The 20,697-nt window shown below is 33.5% G+C and overlaps 1 protein-coding gene across 6 annotated transcripts in view; it reads right to left on the reverse strand.

The window, feature by feature from the left end:
• The window catches only part of DMD (dystrophin), a 2,094,983-nt gene that overhangs the window by 1,157,969 nt on the left and 916,317 nt on the right, over positions 1-20,697 (reverse strand). For 5 of the 6 annotated variants that reach the window (XM_032330377.1, XM_032330378.1, XM_032330375.1 and 2 more), the window contains exon 42: positions 10,434-10,628. In XM_032330377.1, coding sequence (XP_032186268.1) covers positions 10,434-10,628 — 195 coding nt within the window. Of the gene's footprint in view, positions 1-10,433; positions 10,629-19,458; positions 19,470-20,697 lie in introns of those variants that run through there. The other variant, XM_032330379.1, reaches the window with a different exon arrangement.

Below are 20,697 nucleotides of genomic sequence, written 5' to 3' on the forward strand. Positions count from 1 at the left end.
AACCATTGCAGATAGGCATTTGGGTCCCAACAGATGTTGTGAGATATTCAGTTATTTCCCTATTTATTCTATTTTACTTTTACTTGTTATTTAGCTGTTAGAGTAAATAGTGGAATAGCAGTCCATCTGCATTTCCTGGCTAAGTTTCTCCATGCTTTTCTCACAATACCTCAGATACCTAAGTTCTTCATTCAGAATTATGTCTGCCCAAGTTTCTCAGATGCAATGGAGCATCATTAAGAACAAAAGCAAAAATGTAAGACCTGCACTTCGCTGCCCCAAGTATTCCTCAAAGACAATGATTCTAGTCCATCAGCACCAGCTAAACTGGAAACGATTTCATAAGTCATTTTGCAATAGGTACATTGTGTATTGGGTCGTGCACATTGTCTAAATCACTTTATTGAATATCTTGATTGAAAAATCAGCTCCTGAACATAGCAAAGGAGAGTTGTAAAGGAGAAAATGCTATTTTTCTTCAAAATGAGACATATGGCATTCTATGTTTCCAGTATTTTTAGAACCAGGGCATGCTTTTATGGCTCATGTAACTGAGCTTAGGAGAGGCAAGTAGGTTTTGTGGAGAAAAATTATAAGGCAATACAGCAATCCAGGGAAACCTAAAAGAAATGATTACCACTGAGGAATGGGATTACAAAATGTGGGCGGGATGTTTTTCTTTCCTATATTCACTATATACCCTTTTATCCTGTACACACAGGCCTCCATGAGCATCTTATTATTTTGATAAAGCACTGAAAGTCCAGTTTGAGTAATCAATCAAGTATACAGATAACTGCTATACAAGATATAATTAAATCTGTATAAATTAATACAAATGACAATACATTTTTTTGGAAAAATAGGAAACCTATTGGCAATATTTTGCCCATTTGATAAATAATTGATGCTGTTGGTGTTAGGAGAATATGCTTTCTATTCCAGTGTTTTAGATGGGAGACAGGAAATCAAAACCACTGTTTCATATAGTTGTTCTGAGCTAAACCTTAACACATAAATTTAAGAAAAACAGAATAAAACATGATATAGAAAGAGGATCCTAACATTCTTCTTCATCTCTTTATCTTCTTGAAAGTCCCATGGAGATCCCCAATGATGAAACCATTCTTTAATCTTTTGTCTAAGGTTGGGAAAATTAAACTTGGGAATTTGTAATAACTGGTATCCATTAATTATATGTGATTTACAATACAAATTTTTGGTTTTTTTTTCTTTGAATGTTTAACAATACACATTAGGATTTAGAAATAAGCATACTTGGATAAAAGTCACTGAATTAGATTGAACTATATGCAATTGCCAATATTTGAACATTTTGATCTACGTAATGTCAATTCATAAGGCTCAAATGAATGCTATTATAGTATTAACATGCTCATGATTACCAATTTAAGCAGTAAAATGAATACAGACTAGCCTTTCTAAATGGTAAAAGGAAAAAAAAGCAAATAACAACAAAAAAAAAAACCCTCAGAACCCCAAGAAAAGGAAAAAAAAAAACACTACTGAAGAAATCATTCTTCAATTAGAACTGCAATGTCAATGATTTTAAGTAGTTAGTAAGTCAGAGTTCTGAAATCTGAACAATGAATTTTAAATTACTGAAAAAGAGTAGGGAAAAAATGAATTCAACATATTTCACTGGAAAACAAAACTCAGAACAAAACAAAATAACAAAGCAACCTAAAGAAACAGCATCCTATTCTTGGTAAAAGCCATAGTGCATAGAAACTAGGAATGATCTCGAGTTCTCACATCCTCAAAAGAAATCTAAACAGTGAGTTATTTATTTAGCACCTAAAATTATTAGAAGAATGAAAATTTTATCCCCAAATAAGTAATACTTAGCAATGGAAATATACTAAAGGGAAATGACTGACAATAAGTAAGAATCTCTAAAAGAAGTTTTTGTCAAAAACAAGTGTGGTTTTTTGTTTGTTTGTTTGTTTCTCTTTATTTTTCCTACGTGCATTCTTTTTGACGTCAGATTTTTTTAACCTTTAGGCTATTTTCCAAATCTGGAAATAACTTTATGTATATTTTATGTTGTTGTCAACATTTTATTTAAAGTTTTCTACATATAGATATGCAATTGTATAAGGTATACTACTTTTTAAAAGATCATTTGTTTAAGATTTATATGAAAATTTAATTTATAATGATTTTTAGGATTTGAGATGTTTGATGATGTAAATGGGTTTAAAATTGTGAAACTTAAATAATTACACACTTTTTACAAGAATTTTTCCATATGATCCCACATGCTTTCATTATCTTCGCAATCATACTGCTGAAAAGGCTGGGACAGGTATTATCATGAATCTAATTTCAAAGTTAAAAAAACTGAGACCTATGTGATTTGCTCAAGGACACAACCAGAAAGAGTCAGATTTGGTATGTGAATTTTTGTCTTTTATGTTTGAATCCAGTGCTTTACCAACCTCTGTATCCTACTGCCTGTCATAACCATATAATGGAAGCTCAGTGAATGTAAAATGTTACTGATACTTCAATTACTTGTAGATTTTCTGCCACACATTTTCATAAATGATTGGCTTAAAATTCAGTATGTACAAACCTAGGTAGAGTAAATTCTCCATGCTAGTATACATGCATAGATTGTTAGACTTTGCCTATGTCTGGATGATTTAACTCAGTGTGTAAGAATATAACGTGCAAGAGGCTAATTTTGTTTCTCTTTTAGACCTGGTACTGATTAACATTGCTCTGTCCTCTTTGATCATGGAGTCCATATCTGGATTTACAAGACTACTGTTCGTCCCTTCAACAGATGTGCACTGAGTGCCTATTAAGTGCTTGGTACTGTTTTAGGAGTTGTAGATACAGTGGTGAACCACCACAACAAAATACTGTTTTTTATGCCTAGTGGTTGGTGCATGTGATCTTTGGTGGTCACCAGGGGAAGAGGTCAGAAGGAGCAGCTGGCTCATTTGCAAACCATTCCAAGTGGTGAAAACTGTATCTTTTGCTGTTGCTGACTCTGTATCACTCTCAAAATCAATGTAGCACTCCAGCTAAATGGGTGTACATACACTTAAACACATGTGTATGTGTTTTTAGATTTATAAAACCCTGCACTATTGTTTCCACATTTTGCGAAGGGGGAAATAATAGCTTTAAGCAGTTTTAGTGAATAAAAGTGCCTTGAGACCCTTTGTAACTTGGTTAACAGAAGAGCACACAACTTTCATTTCTAAGAAAAAAAGATTAGAGAAACCCATTAGTAGCTGTTGTGACAGCAGCCATTGGGGAGTAGATCTATCTTAAAATTGGAAAAAGAGAAATTGGCGTACCAAAGACTCAAACTCCAGTTCATTTTCACTCTCTGGAATTTGTCTTTATCTGACAGATGAAGGCAACACCCTATATAAATCTAATTCTTATCCTCTTTATGTTCCATCCAGCTACCAGGCACTACATTAATGACATATCAAATTGGGAAAAGTGTTCAATCAAAAGGCATTGAAGTACTTATTAATTAGATTTTTCTGAGCTTCTAAAGAAAAATTTTAAAGTTATTTTTAGTGGCTTTATGGTAAGTTGCCCTTTTGATTTTTTCTGCACAGTTTATGGTCCACATGTGAAAAACCCTTTGTAGATACAGCTATATATTTTGGCCAAAACATTCTCCATAGGATGATGCATGGTCCTTGCATAAATAAAAAATCAGTAATTATATATCACAGATCAAAAATGACAATCTTAACTTGTCAAAGAACAGCCTGAATGAGTGAGTCATGAATAGAAGGAAAACATTCCCACACCTTAACTGCAACTTCAAAATTTCCATCATCCACATTAACTAAACATCTTAATGTGAAAGCTTCTGACTTCTAGAATTTATAGGATGGGGATTATCAAAATAGTCTCGCTGAGAGAAATGCAGTGGATTGGGTTCTTAAAGTACATTTTAGCAAAGATGGGAGTACTGTGCTGCAAGAAGTCAAAGTAGGACAACTGCTGGGCCTGATGAAATACTCTCAGGGAGAAAATGAATAATTTCCCAATAAAGAGACATATGTATAAAATATAAAAGAAAGCTATATGAAAACACACATAAATATGAACTGGGCATAGCTACAATGCAGTAAATATGCTCCATGATTACTTAATCTATAATAATTGTGAACTTCTCTTGTTCTATAATCTCTTCATCATTAGAGGAATGAAAAATTAAGTACTATAGAAATGATTGAATTAGGATTTAAATCACAGTGAATAGATTAATATTTGTAAAGTAATTCACAAATATAAAGAGAAAATAGAACAAATAAATCCGCAATCATAAAAGCTGTGGAAGAAAGGAATTATACTTATAAATGAATAAATGTGTTAGCTGAAAAATGTGATTTTCTCAGAGAAATCACTAAATGATTAGTTATTCAAAATGTTATACAAAGTCCAAAAGATCAGTTTTTACAATGTGGTGACACATTAAATTTAAGTAGAAGTCAGAAAGCATCAATAATCAAATTTTACTTTGACATTTTGTATGCTCCATGATTACTTAATCTATAATAATTGTGAACTTCTCTTGTTCGAACATTATTAAATTGGGGGAAAATCTAGCCCTTTCTCTAATATGCTCCTGTAGTACACATGCACAGAAACATTCTTTTATTTTCCTTAAAATATTTTGTTCAGATTTGTACATGAGGTATCTCCTTCTATTATTTGGTTACCCTAATAGCAGACTAGAAAAACAGTTTGCTCATGACATTAGTTTTGTCCTCATTCAAATGACTAGCATTATTCAATTTATGCTTAAATGTGATAAAATAGATTCTAAAGGAGAAAGATCTTGATCAGGCTGATAAGATCTCATTTCCAGTCCTTTTGCCCCTGCTTGAACGCACCAGGGGCAAAGTGTAAATATCAATGAGAGGAAATCTTACATGCCTCAAGGAGTCCTTTGCCAAATTCACAGGACCACCTAAACTCTCCTGAGCCCCAAATCTGCTAAGAATAGGTCTTCATACATCCATGCTCAAGTTTTGGTGTAGATACAGAAAAGACTCCGCTATCTCCACATGGAAAACATTACCAGATTATGAAAATCTCTCCTTTCGCCACCCTTGCCCAGGCCATCAGCCTCTCTTCTCCAACTGCCCCCCATGTTTTTACTCTTGATCCCCTATAGTTCTATACTATTACTTAGTGTAATCCTTTTTTCAGAAGATTTATTTATTTATTTTATAGAGCAGTGAGTGGGGAGGGGCAAAGGGAGAGGGAGAAAATCTCAAGCCAACTCCCCACTGAGCATGGAACTTGATGTGGGGCTCAATCCCACAACCCTCAGACCATGACTTGAGCCAAAGCCAAGTGCCGGATGTTCATCTGCCTGAGCCCCCCAGATGCCCCTTTAGCAATGTAATCCTTTTAAAATATAAATCAGATCATGTCATTCATCTCCTCAAAAGTCTACAATGGCTCCTATATCACTCAGAGTCAAAGGGAGCCTTTACAATGGCCCATCAGGCCCTCCACAATCTGGACCCCCAGAGCCCCTTTGATCTGACGTCCTATCACCTTCCTCTGGCTTATTCTCCTCCAGGCACACTGGCCTTCCTGCTGTTCACTGATCAAGTTAGGCACACTCCCAACATGTAGGCCTCTGCACTGACTACTTACTACGTCCAGACAGTAAGGCTGAGTGCCAGGCTGACTCCCTTAACTTCTTCAAATCTTTGTTCTAATGTTCACCTTATTTAAAATTGCAATCCCACTACTTGCCATTCCACCTAGCCCTGCCCCTTTGGTAGTTTTATACCCCTTATACCTCTGTGTTTTCTTTTTAAAATCTTTTTAATTATAACTATCATATTTAAATATACTGATTGTTTGTTTATTTGCTTATATGCTGTCTCCCAATGCTATAATTAAAACTGTATGAGGGCGGAGTCCATTGATTTTGCTCACTGATTTTTAAGGACTTAGAGTGATGCCAGGTACACAGTAGGAGCTTAATAATTATGTTTGAAGAAATAAAACTTCACTTGTTAAATTCACAGCCTCTCCTTTTTTTTTTTAAAGGATTTTATTTTTTTATTTAGTTGAGAGAGAAAGAGAGAGCACTAGCAGAGGTAAGAGCAGAGGGAGAAGCAGGCTCCCTGCTGAGGAGGGAGCCTGATCGCAGGACCCTGAGATCATGACCTGAGTTGAAGGCAGATACTTAACTGAATGAGCCACTCAGGCACCCCTCTTAGCAGTCTGTCCTAACAATTTCCTTTTAGGTCTTGAGGGCCCTTAAAAAAGCTGTCCCAGTCAAAGAAGACTGAGTGACTTTGATTTACAGTCTTTGGCTTTTTAAGCTCACAGCAAGCTCTTTCCAGTGCTGTTAAGGTTGAACAGCTGCTTCTGCTTCTAGATCCTATCTAAACTCTGCATTGGGCCCAAGTATCCTGTCAGCATCTGTGAGATTTGCTCATGTACCCACACTTCTTGTCACCCTCTTGCCTTCTAAAAATACAAAAAAAAATTATCTACCTCATCCATAACATCTGTTTATTTTCAACTAGAATCATCGGTTTAGATGAGAGAATCAAAATGATTCACGTCTGATTTCTCTCTTTCCTTCCTTTTCTTTTCCTCTTTCTACCTTCCTTCTATCCTAATTCTGTCTTTCATTCCTTCCTTTTATGGACTCTTCTTAAACTTTCATGGATTCATTGAGAATTAGAACCCATAACATTTTCCCTATAAACTGGGCATGACAGACCTCAGTATTCTACTGTGTTTTGCCCAAAGTCACCTTTGCTATGCTCAATATAGTGCTCTAGAAAAATTTTTGTGTGAGGAGGTTTAGTATAATGGTTTATAGCTCAGATCCTGAAGCTACTTTGCTTGGCTTCAAATCCTAGCTCCATCAATATTACGTGTTCCAACTGTGTCAAGTTACTTCATATTTTTTTTCAGTTTCTTCATCTTAAAATGTGGAAAATAATTTTAAATATTTCACAGAGTTGTGGTGAGGACTGAATTCGTTCATAAATGTAAGTTATTAAGAGTGCGTGACCACCAGAAGAACATTGATTTTTCATTATGGTGAAAGATAAAACATGGTTGTCATCCTTATTCTAAGCCATGCTCTTACTTTTGTCCTAAAACTTCACCTTTCTTAAGGCCAAGGTCTAACTGAGCAACTAAGGAACTCCTTATTAGAAAAGTAGCACAGTCATTGGGGAATTGCCCATCAAGTTGAAGTTCAAGATTTCTGTTAGTGAGTGCTGACTAAATTGTGCATATGCCATTATTTCTTTCAAAATTTTCATAGGTTGGATGCTTGAGAAGCTTATTCTAAGCCTAGAATGTATATGCACTGGATTTAGTTGGGAGTGATCCTAGGAAGCACCAGTGAGGCAGTAGAGAGGGTAGGGGAGGAATCCAGTTAACCACATTAGTATTTGGAAAGTATTGTGCACAGTGGGGTCTCAGTCTGCTGGGGAATTTAAGGTCAAAGTGCAGAGCATGTCTCAGAGCTTCTGCAGCTGAAGATGTGGATGAGCAGTGCCCTTTATCCACAGAAAGCCAGCTGTCATTGGTTGAGATTTATTGGGAGATGTCGCAATACAGAGCCTTAACTCTCTGACACTTATGAGTTGAGACACCCCTAGGCAGAATCCCAGGTACTTGCAATTGGCAACGCCAGTTAAAGTACAGGGAGCCCTGAATGAGAAGGGGGTAAGGTGAGGCCCCAAGAATAATGCAGACACCAATACAACCAAAGCTTTCTGTAAAGTCAGGTACATGGAGGCATTAGTATAAATCCTTTCCACTGGGCCTCTAAAAATAAATTATTGCTGCTTTCCTGACAAGAGGTCAAATATTTATATCTCTCAGGGGCAAAGGTTTAGAAACTTAAAAAGTTCTATGTTTGTACCTCATTATTATTTTTATTGTCATAAGAATATTTAATATGATATCCACCCTCTCAACAAATTTTTATGTGTACACTACATTACTGCTACCTATAGGTGCAGCGTTGTCCAGGAGATCTCTAGAACTGATTCTTTTTGCATTTTATATCCACTTAATATCAACTCCACATTTACCCCTGCCCCTAGTACCTGGAAATCACAATTTATTCTCTTTTATGCTCACGCTTTCATTTGGGACAGTTTAAAGCAATATTTGATGATTTAACGTAGTAATTATATTTGAGCAAGTTCTAAGACAATTGACATTTTTTTTTAAAATAATGATTGAAACTTTCAAAAATTTAAATTCTTCCAAAAACTAGTGTACTATCCTTTGTGCAATGAATATTATAACTTTTTACATATAAACAAACACAATCAAACACAATGCGAATATTGGCTTTAATATAAGAATAAATATTACTTGTGTGTATGTCCCTCATTTACTGCTAGCTTTGCCTTAGCTAATGTATTAGCTATTTAATGCAGATTTCCATATGTAAATAGGTGTTTTCTGCTTTATTCTTGTCAAAATGATTAGGTAGCTTTCTGATTCAATAAATTTATGGAAATTGTGTGTGCTGTATTAGTTTTATTATGTTCAGAAAGTAATTATTTTAACTTATTACACATCACTTGTGTTATAGTGTACTTTAAAGAAATATGTATGTTAAACCACAGCAATACCTACTACAGTTCTGTAATTTGATTCATGCAAATCTGTCAGGAATAAAATCAACCACAATTTAATTTCAAACCTTCCCAACCAGCAGCTGTACAATTTATGCACTACTTTTCTATTTTTACTACTGGATAATGACAATGATGAATGCCTTTAAGAGGAAATACATATTCATTGAAAAGACTGAGATCAAACTATCCCCTTTCAAAAGGCCCACAAAGGTAGGAAGCCCATTTGTGTGCTGTCGGAGATTTGTTGGTAGGGAGCTGGAATTATGCCCCAAACTGCATCTAATGAGGATTCAATAATCCAGTGAAATTAAACCTGCAATGATACCTTTTTATAAACTACAGTAATCAATACAATCACAATTGGCATCAGCTATAATACTCTTAAACATATCTGGAAGAACAAATGATTAGCTGAGTGTAGCAAGAGGCCCATCGTTCTGAGTGTGCCAGGTTAAGAGGTATGAGGACAAAGATATTCAATTGGCAACTTAATAAGTTTAAGGTCACTGCTCTCCTGACCCATATGTCTGGGAACATGGAATGAAATGAATGTTAGCTCATTAGCAGTGATTTACATGTTGAATGACAATGATGAACTTATAAACTGTGCTGTCATGTGAAATTAGTTAATGTGAATAATGACAAGAAAGTTGGCATGTCTCCTTTATCAATTGATCAGGTTTCTTTTCTTCACTGCATCCACCAGCGATCTGACTTTTATTTCAAAAAGAATAAGAAAAAGTATCATACTGAAGTGGATGGAGTAGTTCCAGAGATCCATGCCTTTCTTATTTTATTTTTGCATGCAATTTTAAAGCTTATTTCATTTAATGTAAGATAGTAAATGCAAGTCACTCAAGATATTGAAGCTCTGATTTCCAAAACAAACAGCTTTATCTATCTGGATACTTATTCAGACAAATGTGTGATATGGAATGAGCTCCCAAGAAATCATTTAGAGTATAAAATATTTTGGCTAATACGTGCTGCTGAGAGCAAACTTATCTTCTGTCTATAATCTCACACTATTTGCATTGAAAAATACTGAGCTCTGGCTATACTATTTCATTTTGAGTATAAAATGTATGATCACAAAAATTATCTTGAGACACACATTATTATGTACATTTTCTTGATGCTATATTCATCTATCTTCAGACACTTTCCTCTATAATTCAAAAACTATTGCCTCATAATATTTTGTCTTAGTGTGGGATTAAGAAACGCAGTTGGTAGTTTGAAAAACCCTGGATTTGGGTGGTAGCCTTTGCCTGGGAGTTTAAAGAAATATTTCATTGCTTTCTACTCACTCAGATTCCATGTATTCTAGTACTGATACTGGCACTAATTCAAAGTTGAATATGCATATTATAAGTAGAAAACATAAAACTAAAACTGTATGCAATAGATACCATTTAAAATCTTATCTACTCTCTTTTATGGGAGAAGAAAGGAATGTATTAATTGCGAATATATAGTTACTCCATCAAAGCATGGTTTTGGTAAGTCCTTTCTGCCCTGAATCTATGTAAAACTATTACTTTTGTCTGTTGCCTCATTTTAGAAAGTCTCCCAACATTAAATATTATAAAACACCTCTTCTGGTTTATGTTTCTCTTTCTATCCCAGATTTCTAGAACTAACCATCCTGTAAACGGTTTTAGGAATTCCATATCGAAGTAAAAATAGCTTAAGTGTGTACATTTAAGTTAATTGTTCTGGTACTGCAAATGACCTAGGTGAACATCTCGTAAAAATCTAATAAAAATGCTTTGCTTTTACCTTCAGAGACTCCTCTTGTTTAAAGAGATCTTCAAAATCTTTAGCACAAAGTTCGGGAGCATTAAGAAGTTGTTCCACTTCTGATAGGGCTTGTGAGACATGAGTGATCTCAGTCAGGTAAGTAGAAGGCACATAAGAGATTTCCAAAGGCATATCTTCAGTCATCACCATCACTGACTCTTCATGGACAGTGTGCTGGTATAGACATACAAAAGAAGAATTCTTTTAGCTTCCTACTAATGAAAAGATCTCTACTGAGTTTAATAAATTCCAGTTTATAGCGGACAGAAGGCTGAAAGTGAATAAAAAGTGCATGATGATAAGTCTAGTAAAAAGGTTATTGTTCATACACCCTCTTCTCACAAAAAGTATTAGAAGCATTTAAAAAATAAGAGATACGTACACATTAGCACCATGAGTATAAGAATGAAAGGCCAAGAGCCATGGGGTCATGAGAGGGATAGTTTTACTCTAAGAAAAGGATAATTTTTACAACTGGTTTTTAAAATGTAATTCTAAGATTCCTGGAAAATTATGTATGGGATAAAATGGTAGGGGCTCTACATCAGTGCTTTTCCTCCCAAAGAAACCTCTCCTATACTTTTTTCCCCTAAATTAGATTGAGGTACAAGAGGGACAAAGCAATTTTGGCTGGTATATACTTTTACATTCAGCACCCTTCAAATTCCAGACATCAGCTCTCCTCTTTAATGCTAGTTTCCTGTTAAGTTAAGCTGCTAATGTACTAGATAAGAAAGACTGAGGATGGAATTCACATTTTAATAAGAACTCCAGAAGGCCCTAAGGTCTAAGGAAGCACTAGCCTCTCCTCCTATGTCCACACTTTTCCTATCTGCCATTCAAGTACTATGATTGACAGACATTTGGAGCTTAGAATCCTTTTGCATTTGGCCAATAGTGCCTCTTTCCTTACTCCTTATAAAAGCATGAAATAAATACTATTTGGCACACAAATTCAGAAAGACAGATGACCTCTGCTCTCTTCTGTCTCTACTATAAGCAACAAAATGCTTGTAATTGAAATTAGTTTTCCAGTAACTTTGTTTTGAATTGATCAACTGCCATCTGCCTGTTGATGAGGTCAAAAAGGGTTTCAGTGGCAGAGTCTCTAGAGTAGTTCTGATGATCAGCATGCTAACACAGGCATCTATTACTGCACAGGTTTTACGACAAGACCATCCTCATTTTTGCAACAATGTAATTAAATTAAGTTTAGGATCTCAGACTAAATTCATGTAAAGATAAGTAAAATTATAAACTGCTCTATTTACACTTTCCTATTAATTTCTCAGGTCCAGGATTCCTGTACTCAGTTCTTACATAATATAAAAATAATTGTAATCTAGATGTCTCATTTACTTATGACACTGCAAATTCACATAATTACACAAATTAGCTTAAATGACATAATTACACTTTTTACAAAGTTTGATGTTGTGTATATATCTTGACTGAATATATGGTACATATTCCTTCATGATGAAAGCATGAGAATCTACATGCACTTCTAATTTTACATTTCAAATAATACTAAAATTTTGGGCTAGAGTTTAAAAAGGACAATCTTCATATTTAACCACATATTTTTAAATTCAAATTCTCAATCTCTTCATTTCAAACAAAACTTCCCACCAATTTTAAAGAAAAATAAATCAGCAGACATTTGAATGCACAATTTCCATGGACATATTAATTTCATACTAACTAGTAGAGCTAACACAAATCAAGCAAATTCACTGAGACTTCCATATATTCTACTACACTGGTGAATATTGTTTTTTAAAAATTTCTAAGTTAGTAAGTTGTTTTTCTTTGCATCAGTTTCTTCAATTCCTGGGATAAAGACAGTTCTATGTTATCTGAAACAAGAATGTTCCCATACTGTGTTTCCATAATGGTGAATTTTTCTTTCTTTTAATTATATACATTTTATACCTCTAAATTTTTACAGATTAGTGGGTTTTGTTATTAGGGACAAAGTTGGGTAGAAGTAGTGGTTTATTTTTTTCAGCCATGCATATACACAACAAGTATGTATGTGTGTATTTTTGTCTAACCAAGGAGTTTATTGTTAGAATGAGACATACCTTCAAAAAAAAAAAATCAAAATATTTTTAAAAACATCTGAGTTTCATTTAAAAAATCAATGTGGGCTCCAAAATCTTTTTAGTGTCTGTCCTCATCATTTTCTCTTAAAAGGAAAATAATTCTAAATTCTTTACATCATCTTTCTGCTTCTTTTTTGACATGTACATTCCCTGATCTTCATTATCTACACTTGAGGTGCTCACATCTATCTTAATTTCATACTGATGACTTCCAAATATAATAGTTATGGATTATACATAGCAAGAGATTTAAATGAACAGTTAAATACAATAGAGAAAAAAGACATAAAAAATAAACTCACATTTGACTTATTGCCTTGGACTTAACTTTCTGAAACAAAATTGAAAACCCAAGTTTCTAATTCTTTGGTGTTTGTGGTTAATGACATGTTGTTGTACATACCAGAATTTTACATAAAAAGGCATGACTAACACTAATGTAACATTGTGCGTTAACTATACTCCAAAAATTTTTTCTTTAAAAAATTAATTTATGTAAATAATAATTAATGTTAACCACACAGCTCTGAAGACTGGAGTTTTAAATCTCAACAAATAAGATTTGCCCTGGCTGTAGGGGACCTGGGTGGCTCAGTCAGTAAAGCACCCAACTCTTGATTTCTGCTCAGGTCATGGTCTCATGGGTTGTGGGATCCAGCCTCGAGTTGGACTCTATGTTCATTGTGGAGTCTGCTTGAAAGATTCTTTCCTTCTACCCTGCCTCTCATATAAGTAAATCTCAAAAAGAAAAAAAAAAAAGAAAAAAGATTAGCACCAGCTATAGTCCTCACCTAGAACTCTAAGGAAGTAAACAGCACACTGGCTTCTCATTTGTTAAGCTTTTCACTACTTGACTAAATGTCTGGCATAAATTATTTTATTACATATTGATTCATGTCTTCTTTTCTACATAATAAGTATTCATCATCACATCAAGAGAAAACCATTTCTAACCATATTTCAACGGAAATCTCTTATAGGGGAATGATAGTGGCATCTACTGAAATTCAGAATTTTTCAAAAAATTGTAATTTCGTATCTGCTTCTATAAACTCTTTTTGCTTTTTCTTTTCTTGAATGATGAAGCCATCACTGACCTGATTGCAATGCACTTCAAAGAAGCATTAGCCATTGTACTGCATACAGGCCATGCCCTATTAACATGTATATTGCAATTATTTTCAAGACTATCATATACAGCCTTAGAATAACTGGTACCAATTTATGAAAATAAGTGGACTAACTATACCAAAACTGATTTATTCCATGCTCATACAGGGCATGAAGAAAATCTTCAGAATACTGAGAAATATTAAAACTGTTATAGCTTATGAGAATAATCAAAGAAATAGAAAGACACAGTCTATCACTTTAGAAAAGATACGAAGAAAATGTTGCAATCTTTGTTATTCTAAACTACTGATAAACTAGTAATTTTTTTCTTTTGTAAAAAAAAAAGTAAATTAGAATGCCTATAATGCCTTCCAGTTACAGTTACCTGTGAACACTGATTCAGATGTATTTTGTGAATTAAATTGAAAAAGGTTAGTGACCATGTATTGAAAATATTTAATGAAGACTGATATATTGGAGGACTTAGTTTCTCTTATCATCTCATCATCATAGACAGGAGAAGTTAAGTGGTGCTTATCACCTGAATAGAGAAAGCTGAGGGATAGTCCTCAGAATAATTTCAGAATAATTCTTTGACACCATTGGGAAACTATCAACTCATTTTCTAGAAAATTCAGTCTTATGTATCTTGACTATTCTCATTTAGTATAAACTTGTAATAGATACAATACATTTTAATACAAAGAAATGTATGATAAGTTTAAAATATAAGAAACAACTAAAAATTTTAATCAACAGAGTCAGAAATTTAGAGATCTAGTTTACTATCTACTCTTTAAAATTCATCATTGCTTTTGACAAAGTCATGCAGTTCTAAAATAAATAAACTATATCCAATGAATGACTTTCCATTTGGTTTAATAACAATTCACACAGTTATTTAAAAAATCAGTATAATTTTAAGTATCATGCTCATTTTCTCCTCTTTATACATAATCCATACACTCGTATTCAGATTTTTCCTTTTCATCTGAATTGCATTAACTCTGCCTTGAATAATTATATCCTTCTGAATTCTGATGTGTACAAATCCTGTCTAACCTTTTGAAAATCAACTTGATTTTGTTAATGTTCTTTACCACCTTATATCATTATAGAAATTCATGCATCATTAGCAAGGAAGAACTGTAGCCATACTAATTCATTTTATTTCTCTCTGTTCATATTCAGTTCTAACGATATATAAACAAATGAGTATACTATCCTCATTTTTGGCAAATGAAAATCAAGAAGTGGAAGAAAGTCTCAAAGTACCTATTTTTATTAACAAATGGAAAGCTCAATTGATGCGTAAAAGAATTATGATAGGATAAAACTGTGATTCGTAAAACTTGAAGTGGAAACAGTTTCAAGATTTTGAACTATGTGCATAGGCATAGGTATCATTCATAAAGTCTTAAATAAACTTTGGTTTCTCTCAAAGTTTAGTCATCACATTCTTTTTTTTTTTTTACTTACATTTCATTTCTTGAAGGGCCACCTAACTGCCCAAGATAGAGGCAATCCCATTTTGAAACAAATGGTGCATTATATCTAAGTTTTTAAAACAAAGTATTTTCCTTCATGATTTAAAGGATTTCTGTCTCCTCAATATAAGTTTCAAATGTGTTGTGGTTACTGGCCTATTTATAAGTTATGAGGTCAAAGAAACTCAAAAAGAAAAATGTACTTTATCCTACATTATTAGGATATAGTCCTTAAAATACCTATATATCTAATATAAATATGATATACAGAAGATAGGTCAACACATTCAAAGTCTAGCTCAAAAAAAAAAAAAAAACTGGCATCTGGACCAAAAAAACTATAATACAATAATGTAGCCATTTTTTTTCACTCCATTAAAATTAATAAAGACAAAGATGGGCTAAATCTTTAAAAGAAAACAAGATTATCTATTAATGCTTAAAGTGCCCCATGACATGAAAATCTGTTAATGTGTATTTGATTATCTTTCCTCAAAAGGGCATTCTTCAATAGTATAGGTTATTTTAAAATAATAACACAATACCATGTAAATCCCAAATATTATTACAGGCTTTTTATGAGTTCTGATGGGTCATAAATGACAAGCAACTGAAAAAGAACTTAGGTAGCTCCCATTCCCATTCTCAAAAATATTCAGAGAAAGACAATTAAGTTTCCTCCTAGAGATCATTACAGTAAGAAACACACTTAAGCTATTTTTATTTATTTCTCCTTGGTCATTTATATAAATTACAATCTTAAAAAGGGAAATCAAAAGATCAAATTTAGCAAAAGATACTGCATTAATCCACAGACAGAAAAAAAACAATCAAATAATAAAGCGAACAAAAAACAAGAATATGACACAGATGGGATATGCATCGGTTTAGTCTTTCCTGTTTACAGTTTTGGATACACATATATGCCAGGGCAGTACTAACATGCTGACAGGACTCAGCATTCCATGTGTTTAATTAAGTCACTGGGTAGAAAGATTTTAAATAATCAGCCTAATGAGCTCAAATAGATTGGTTATGATCTTACATAGAGAAAACAGCAATGAGAGAGCTTGATCTTAGGTATTCCCACCTCCTTTATGCATCATCTAGAAAACTGTTTCTGTGAAATTATGTAAAAAGAAAAGATCAACCCTCAAATGATCATTCAGTGATTGATCAACAAACTGTATTAAGGTTATAGCTTACCTCCCTTTTGTTCAAAAATAAGGAGACATGTTAAAGAAAGCAATCAGTATAAAATAGTGCAGAAAATCATCCTTTATAGTCCTATTATTTATTTTCTAAAACCAAATTACTGGTTCAGGGAAGGCTGTCAGTGAAGGGGGTATGCAGGTGAAGCATGATTTGTCATTCTCTAAGTATGTCCTACTTCTAGAAGGCCAAGTATGTGTAGTGTCCTGCGTAATGGGTCTGGCTGCTGGACTTGCTCTTTCATCTGTCCCATGGTAATTCTTCTCTTCCATAGCATCAAATTTACGTAGCTCCTCAGGGCCAAGCTAAATTGCCATCTAATTAAACTGATAAACTAAATCTTGATAATATGTTAATGGCTTATAGTGGTTTAAACTGTTAATCCTCCACAGGATAACATTTGCATTTTAATAAGGATTTTCAATAAATTAACATACATTAGTAACTTGGTAGAATTCTAGTCACTAAGTATGGCCTGTGAGAGAAGTAAAAGAAAAGGGTTTTGGTTCCCACCAACATATATGGCCCACCTTGCAAGAAATCATGAAAAAAATAACAAAATAACTTCAAAGGTAAGGTTAGATATCCAAGATGTCTTACAATGTAAAATAAATGTACTAAAGACTCACACATAATTAGCATATATTTGCTGAATAAATGAATAAAGTAAGTATCAGTTTAAAAAGGCAATTTTTAAAAAAATAGATGTTTGACTAGAATTGCTGGGATCTACAGTTGTAAAAAATGTCCACCTTGGAATTCTCAGACTGCAAATGGAATATTCTCTTCATTTCATAATGTAATCTTCATTGGTAAAGATTTAAAAGTATTTCTGATTTAACCATGCCACATTTCTCCAATTCAGTGCACACCAGCTCATGCTGTTACACGTAAATGTCTCAGCTTTTCATTTGTCTCTGTTATTACTGTAACTCATTATATGTGAACAAAAAAAAGAAGTAATTATTTGGGAAACTGTCAAACAGATACTTTTAGGAGATGTTCATTTTAGTCCCTTTCATGGAGGTCTACAATACCTGTTAGATTAGAGTGTCTGAGAAGACTATCAGTCAATAAATCTTTTTAATCCTGGCTAATTATTCCCAAACTGTTCACACAAAAATTTCAATCTATATACCTAGTATATATTTTATAATAGGAAGCTATTCTAATATATCAGCTTGGCAATACCTGATACAGGGGTTTTTCATATGTTCACATGTGAAAATGAACACCCATGTACATATACACATACATTTATTTTAAATTGAAAATAAAATTAATACAAGAAAAATAGCTTTGGAATTACTTTAAATTCTACAATTATTTGTCATACTACCACATTACTTAATTTCTATTGCCCTGTGGTTCTTCTAGTTTGAGTGGATTTTATAGAATAGACTCACAATATTAATTTCTACATTATACTCATCAAACATTTCATAAAACCTGGTTATCATTTATCTCCACATTATTTAATGTGGCAGTTAAGTACATATTTCTGAATATGCTTGTGCCATAAATTTTTAAATGATTTTTTCTTTATTAAAAATGTGATAGTGCTAAGTCAGTCAGACACAGAAATATACTATATGATCTCACTTGCTGAATTTAAGAAACAAAACAAATAAGCAAAGGTAAAAAAAGGAGAGAGAAAAACCAACCAAGAAATAGACTCTTAACTACAGAGAACAAACTGATGGTTACCAGAGGGGAGGTGTGTGAGGGGATGGGAGAAAATGGGGGATGATGATATAAGAATACACTTACAATGAAAAAAAAATAAAATAAAATGGTAAGAAAAAATAAAAATAAAAATGTGATAATGAATATACCCATAACTGCATTGTCCAATATGGTAATCCTTAGCTACACGGGACTATATTTAAATTTATTTTTTTAAGATTTTATTTTAATTCCAGTTAGTGAATGTACAGTGTAATAGTAGTTTCAGGTATAATGAAATTTGGACTTGCATCAGACCTCATACAGGCCACAATGGAACCTAGGACAAAGTTGAAGTTAGAAAGCAATGAAAACTGGAAGATAGTGTCTGTAGCCTACAGAGACTATTAAAAGAAAAAGAGAGATTCAAGAACAATGTTACCAACCAAAGAATCCGACCTCACAATTGAAAGAAAAAAGATCATTTTAAAAACACAAGTATTAAAAGGCTATACACCCTTATAGACTTTTTAGAAGGAAATTTCTCAAGTACTGCAACCAAATGAAAAATAAAATATAACAAAGATTTCTTTCTTCTTTTCTATTTTACATAGAGAGAGCACACACACATGTGCACAGGGCAGGAGGACAGACAGAGGGAGAGAGAAAATCTTAAGCAGGCTCCATGCTCACTAAGGAGCCCAATGACTTGGGGGTCAATTTCATGTCTCTGAGCTGAAATCAATAGTTGGAGGCTTAACTGACTGAGTCACCCAGTCTCCCTATAACAAGGATTTCTAAACAGGGGTAAATAAAGAGTACAAAGAAACAGTGATGACCAATAAGCTCTGTGGGTTTTTTCATTAAGTTTAATAGAATAACAATAGTTTGAGTATGATTTGAGTAGTAACATGACTTAAATTACTGATTTTTAAAGGTTTTATCTTGACTTGAATGAGGTGTTGCTGAGGAAATCATACTGGTGGGGAGAGCAATGGTCATACTTCCTTTTGGTATAAAACTACACAAAGAGTATGGTTAAAGATTGTTGAAAATAAGAACCTAAGCACTAATAAAGAGAAAATGCAGAGTGTAACTTCAAAATTACCTGCACTAAGGGGAGGGATGTAGTAGAGTATAAGAAAGATAATGAATTACAGAATTATAGATACAGGATAAGAGGAAATTAAATTATGCCATATGATAGAAGAAATTTAAACAATTATACTTATAAGAATTATTTTAACTATAATGTATTTGGTTAAATTTCCTTATTCAAAGATCAGTGTCAGACTGGATTAAAGTACACAAACTATACATAACATATACACATATATAATCTGCTTATAAGAAACACATGAAAAAACAATGTCACAATAGTGTATAATATAGTAATAGGTGATGTTACATCAGGAAAATAATTTGTGAAAAGTTGAAATCAAATAATACCAAATGAAGTATAGTTCCAGGACAAATGGGTTCAAGAGAGCTACTGTAGTGATAAAAGTCACAATTTTTACCAAAAAAAGTTATAGTCATTGTTATGTCTCAACATTTGGTTGCATCCTACATGAGATAAAAATTACTAGAAATAAAAAGAGAATGTGATAAAATCACAGCTATAATTGATAGCTTCTATATACCTCTTCCAGAATTTGTTGGATCAAGCAGACCAAGCAAAAACAAAACCAAGAATAGAGATTTTTTTTAAACCAACAAGCTAACCTTAATCTACATTTTGTACACAATGAAAATGCACATTCTTCTTTTATATTATAGGGACATTAAAAAGATCATATACCCACAAAAAATTCAAAAAAAAGGATAAAAAGAGATTTCAAGTCATCTTTTCTTATCATAAGCTAATAATCTAGAAATGTAGAAAAATAATGGAATAAACTTTGATACTTCTAAAGCTGTTAAAAAGGATGCATCAGGTCTAGACACATTGCCTGGAAAAATGTCCTTGATAGATTGTTCTACTTAAAAACCATACAAAGAATGAGGCAAAATTTTTAAAAATGGAAAAGCATATTCATATATATAATACTTATGGTTAAGAAGCATAGAATATAATGTGAAAAGATAATACTAAACTGTAAACATTTTTTCAGAAGGAGTAGAATTGGCAAAAGGAAGAAAGGGAGAGTACTAGTGTTTTCTAAATATACTTCATATTGATTGAACCATTAGACTATTATTGTATTACATTTAAAATAATCATAGAGGGGAGGAGTCAAGATGGCGGAGAAGTAGCAGGCTGAGACTACTTCAGCTAGCAGGAGATCAGCTAGATAGCTTATCTAAAGCTGCAAACACCTGCAAATCCATCGGCAGATCGGCAGATCAAAGAGAAGAACAGCAATTCTAGAAACAGAAAAACAACCACTTTCTGAAAGGTAGGACTGGCAGAGAAGTGAATCCAAAGCGACAGGAAGATAGACCCTGGGGGGAGGGGCCGGCTCCCGGCAAGCGGCGGAGCAACGGCGCACAAAATCAGGACTTTTAAAAGTCTGTTCCACAGAGGGACATCGCTCCAGATGCTAAACCAGGGTGAAGCCCACGCGGGGTCAGCGTGGCCTCAGGTCCCACAGGGTCACAGAAGGTTCGGGGGTGTCTGAGTGTTCCAGAGCTTGCGGGTATTAGAACAGGGAAGCT

Source organism: Mustela erminea, chromosome X, assembly GCF_009829155.1.
Source record: "Mustela erminea isolate mMusErm1 chromosome X, mMusErm1.Pri, whole genome shotgun sequence".
In the NCBI taxonomy this organism is placed as follows: domain Eukaryota; kingdom Metazoa; phylum Chordata; class Mammalia; order Carnivora; family Mustelidae; genus Mustela; species Mustela erminea.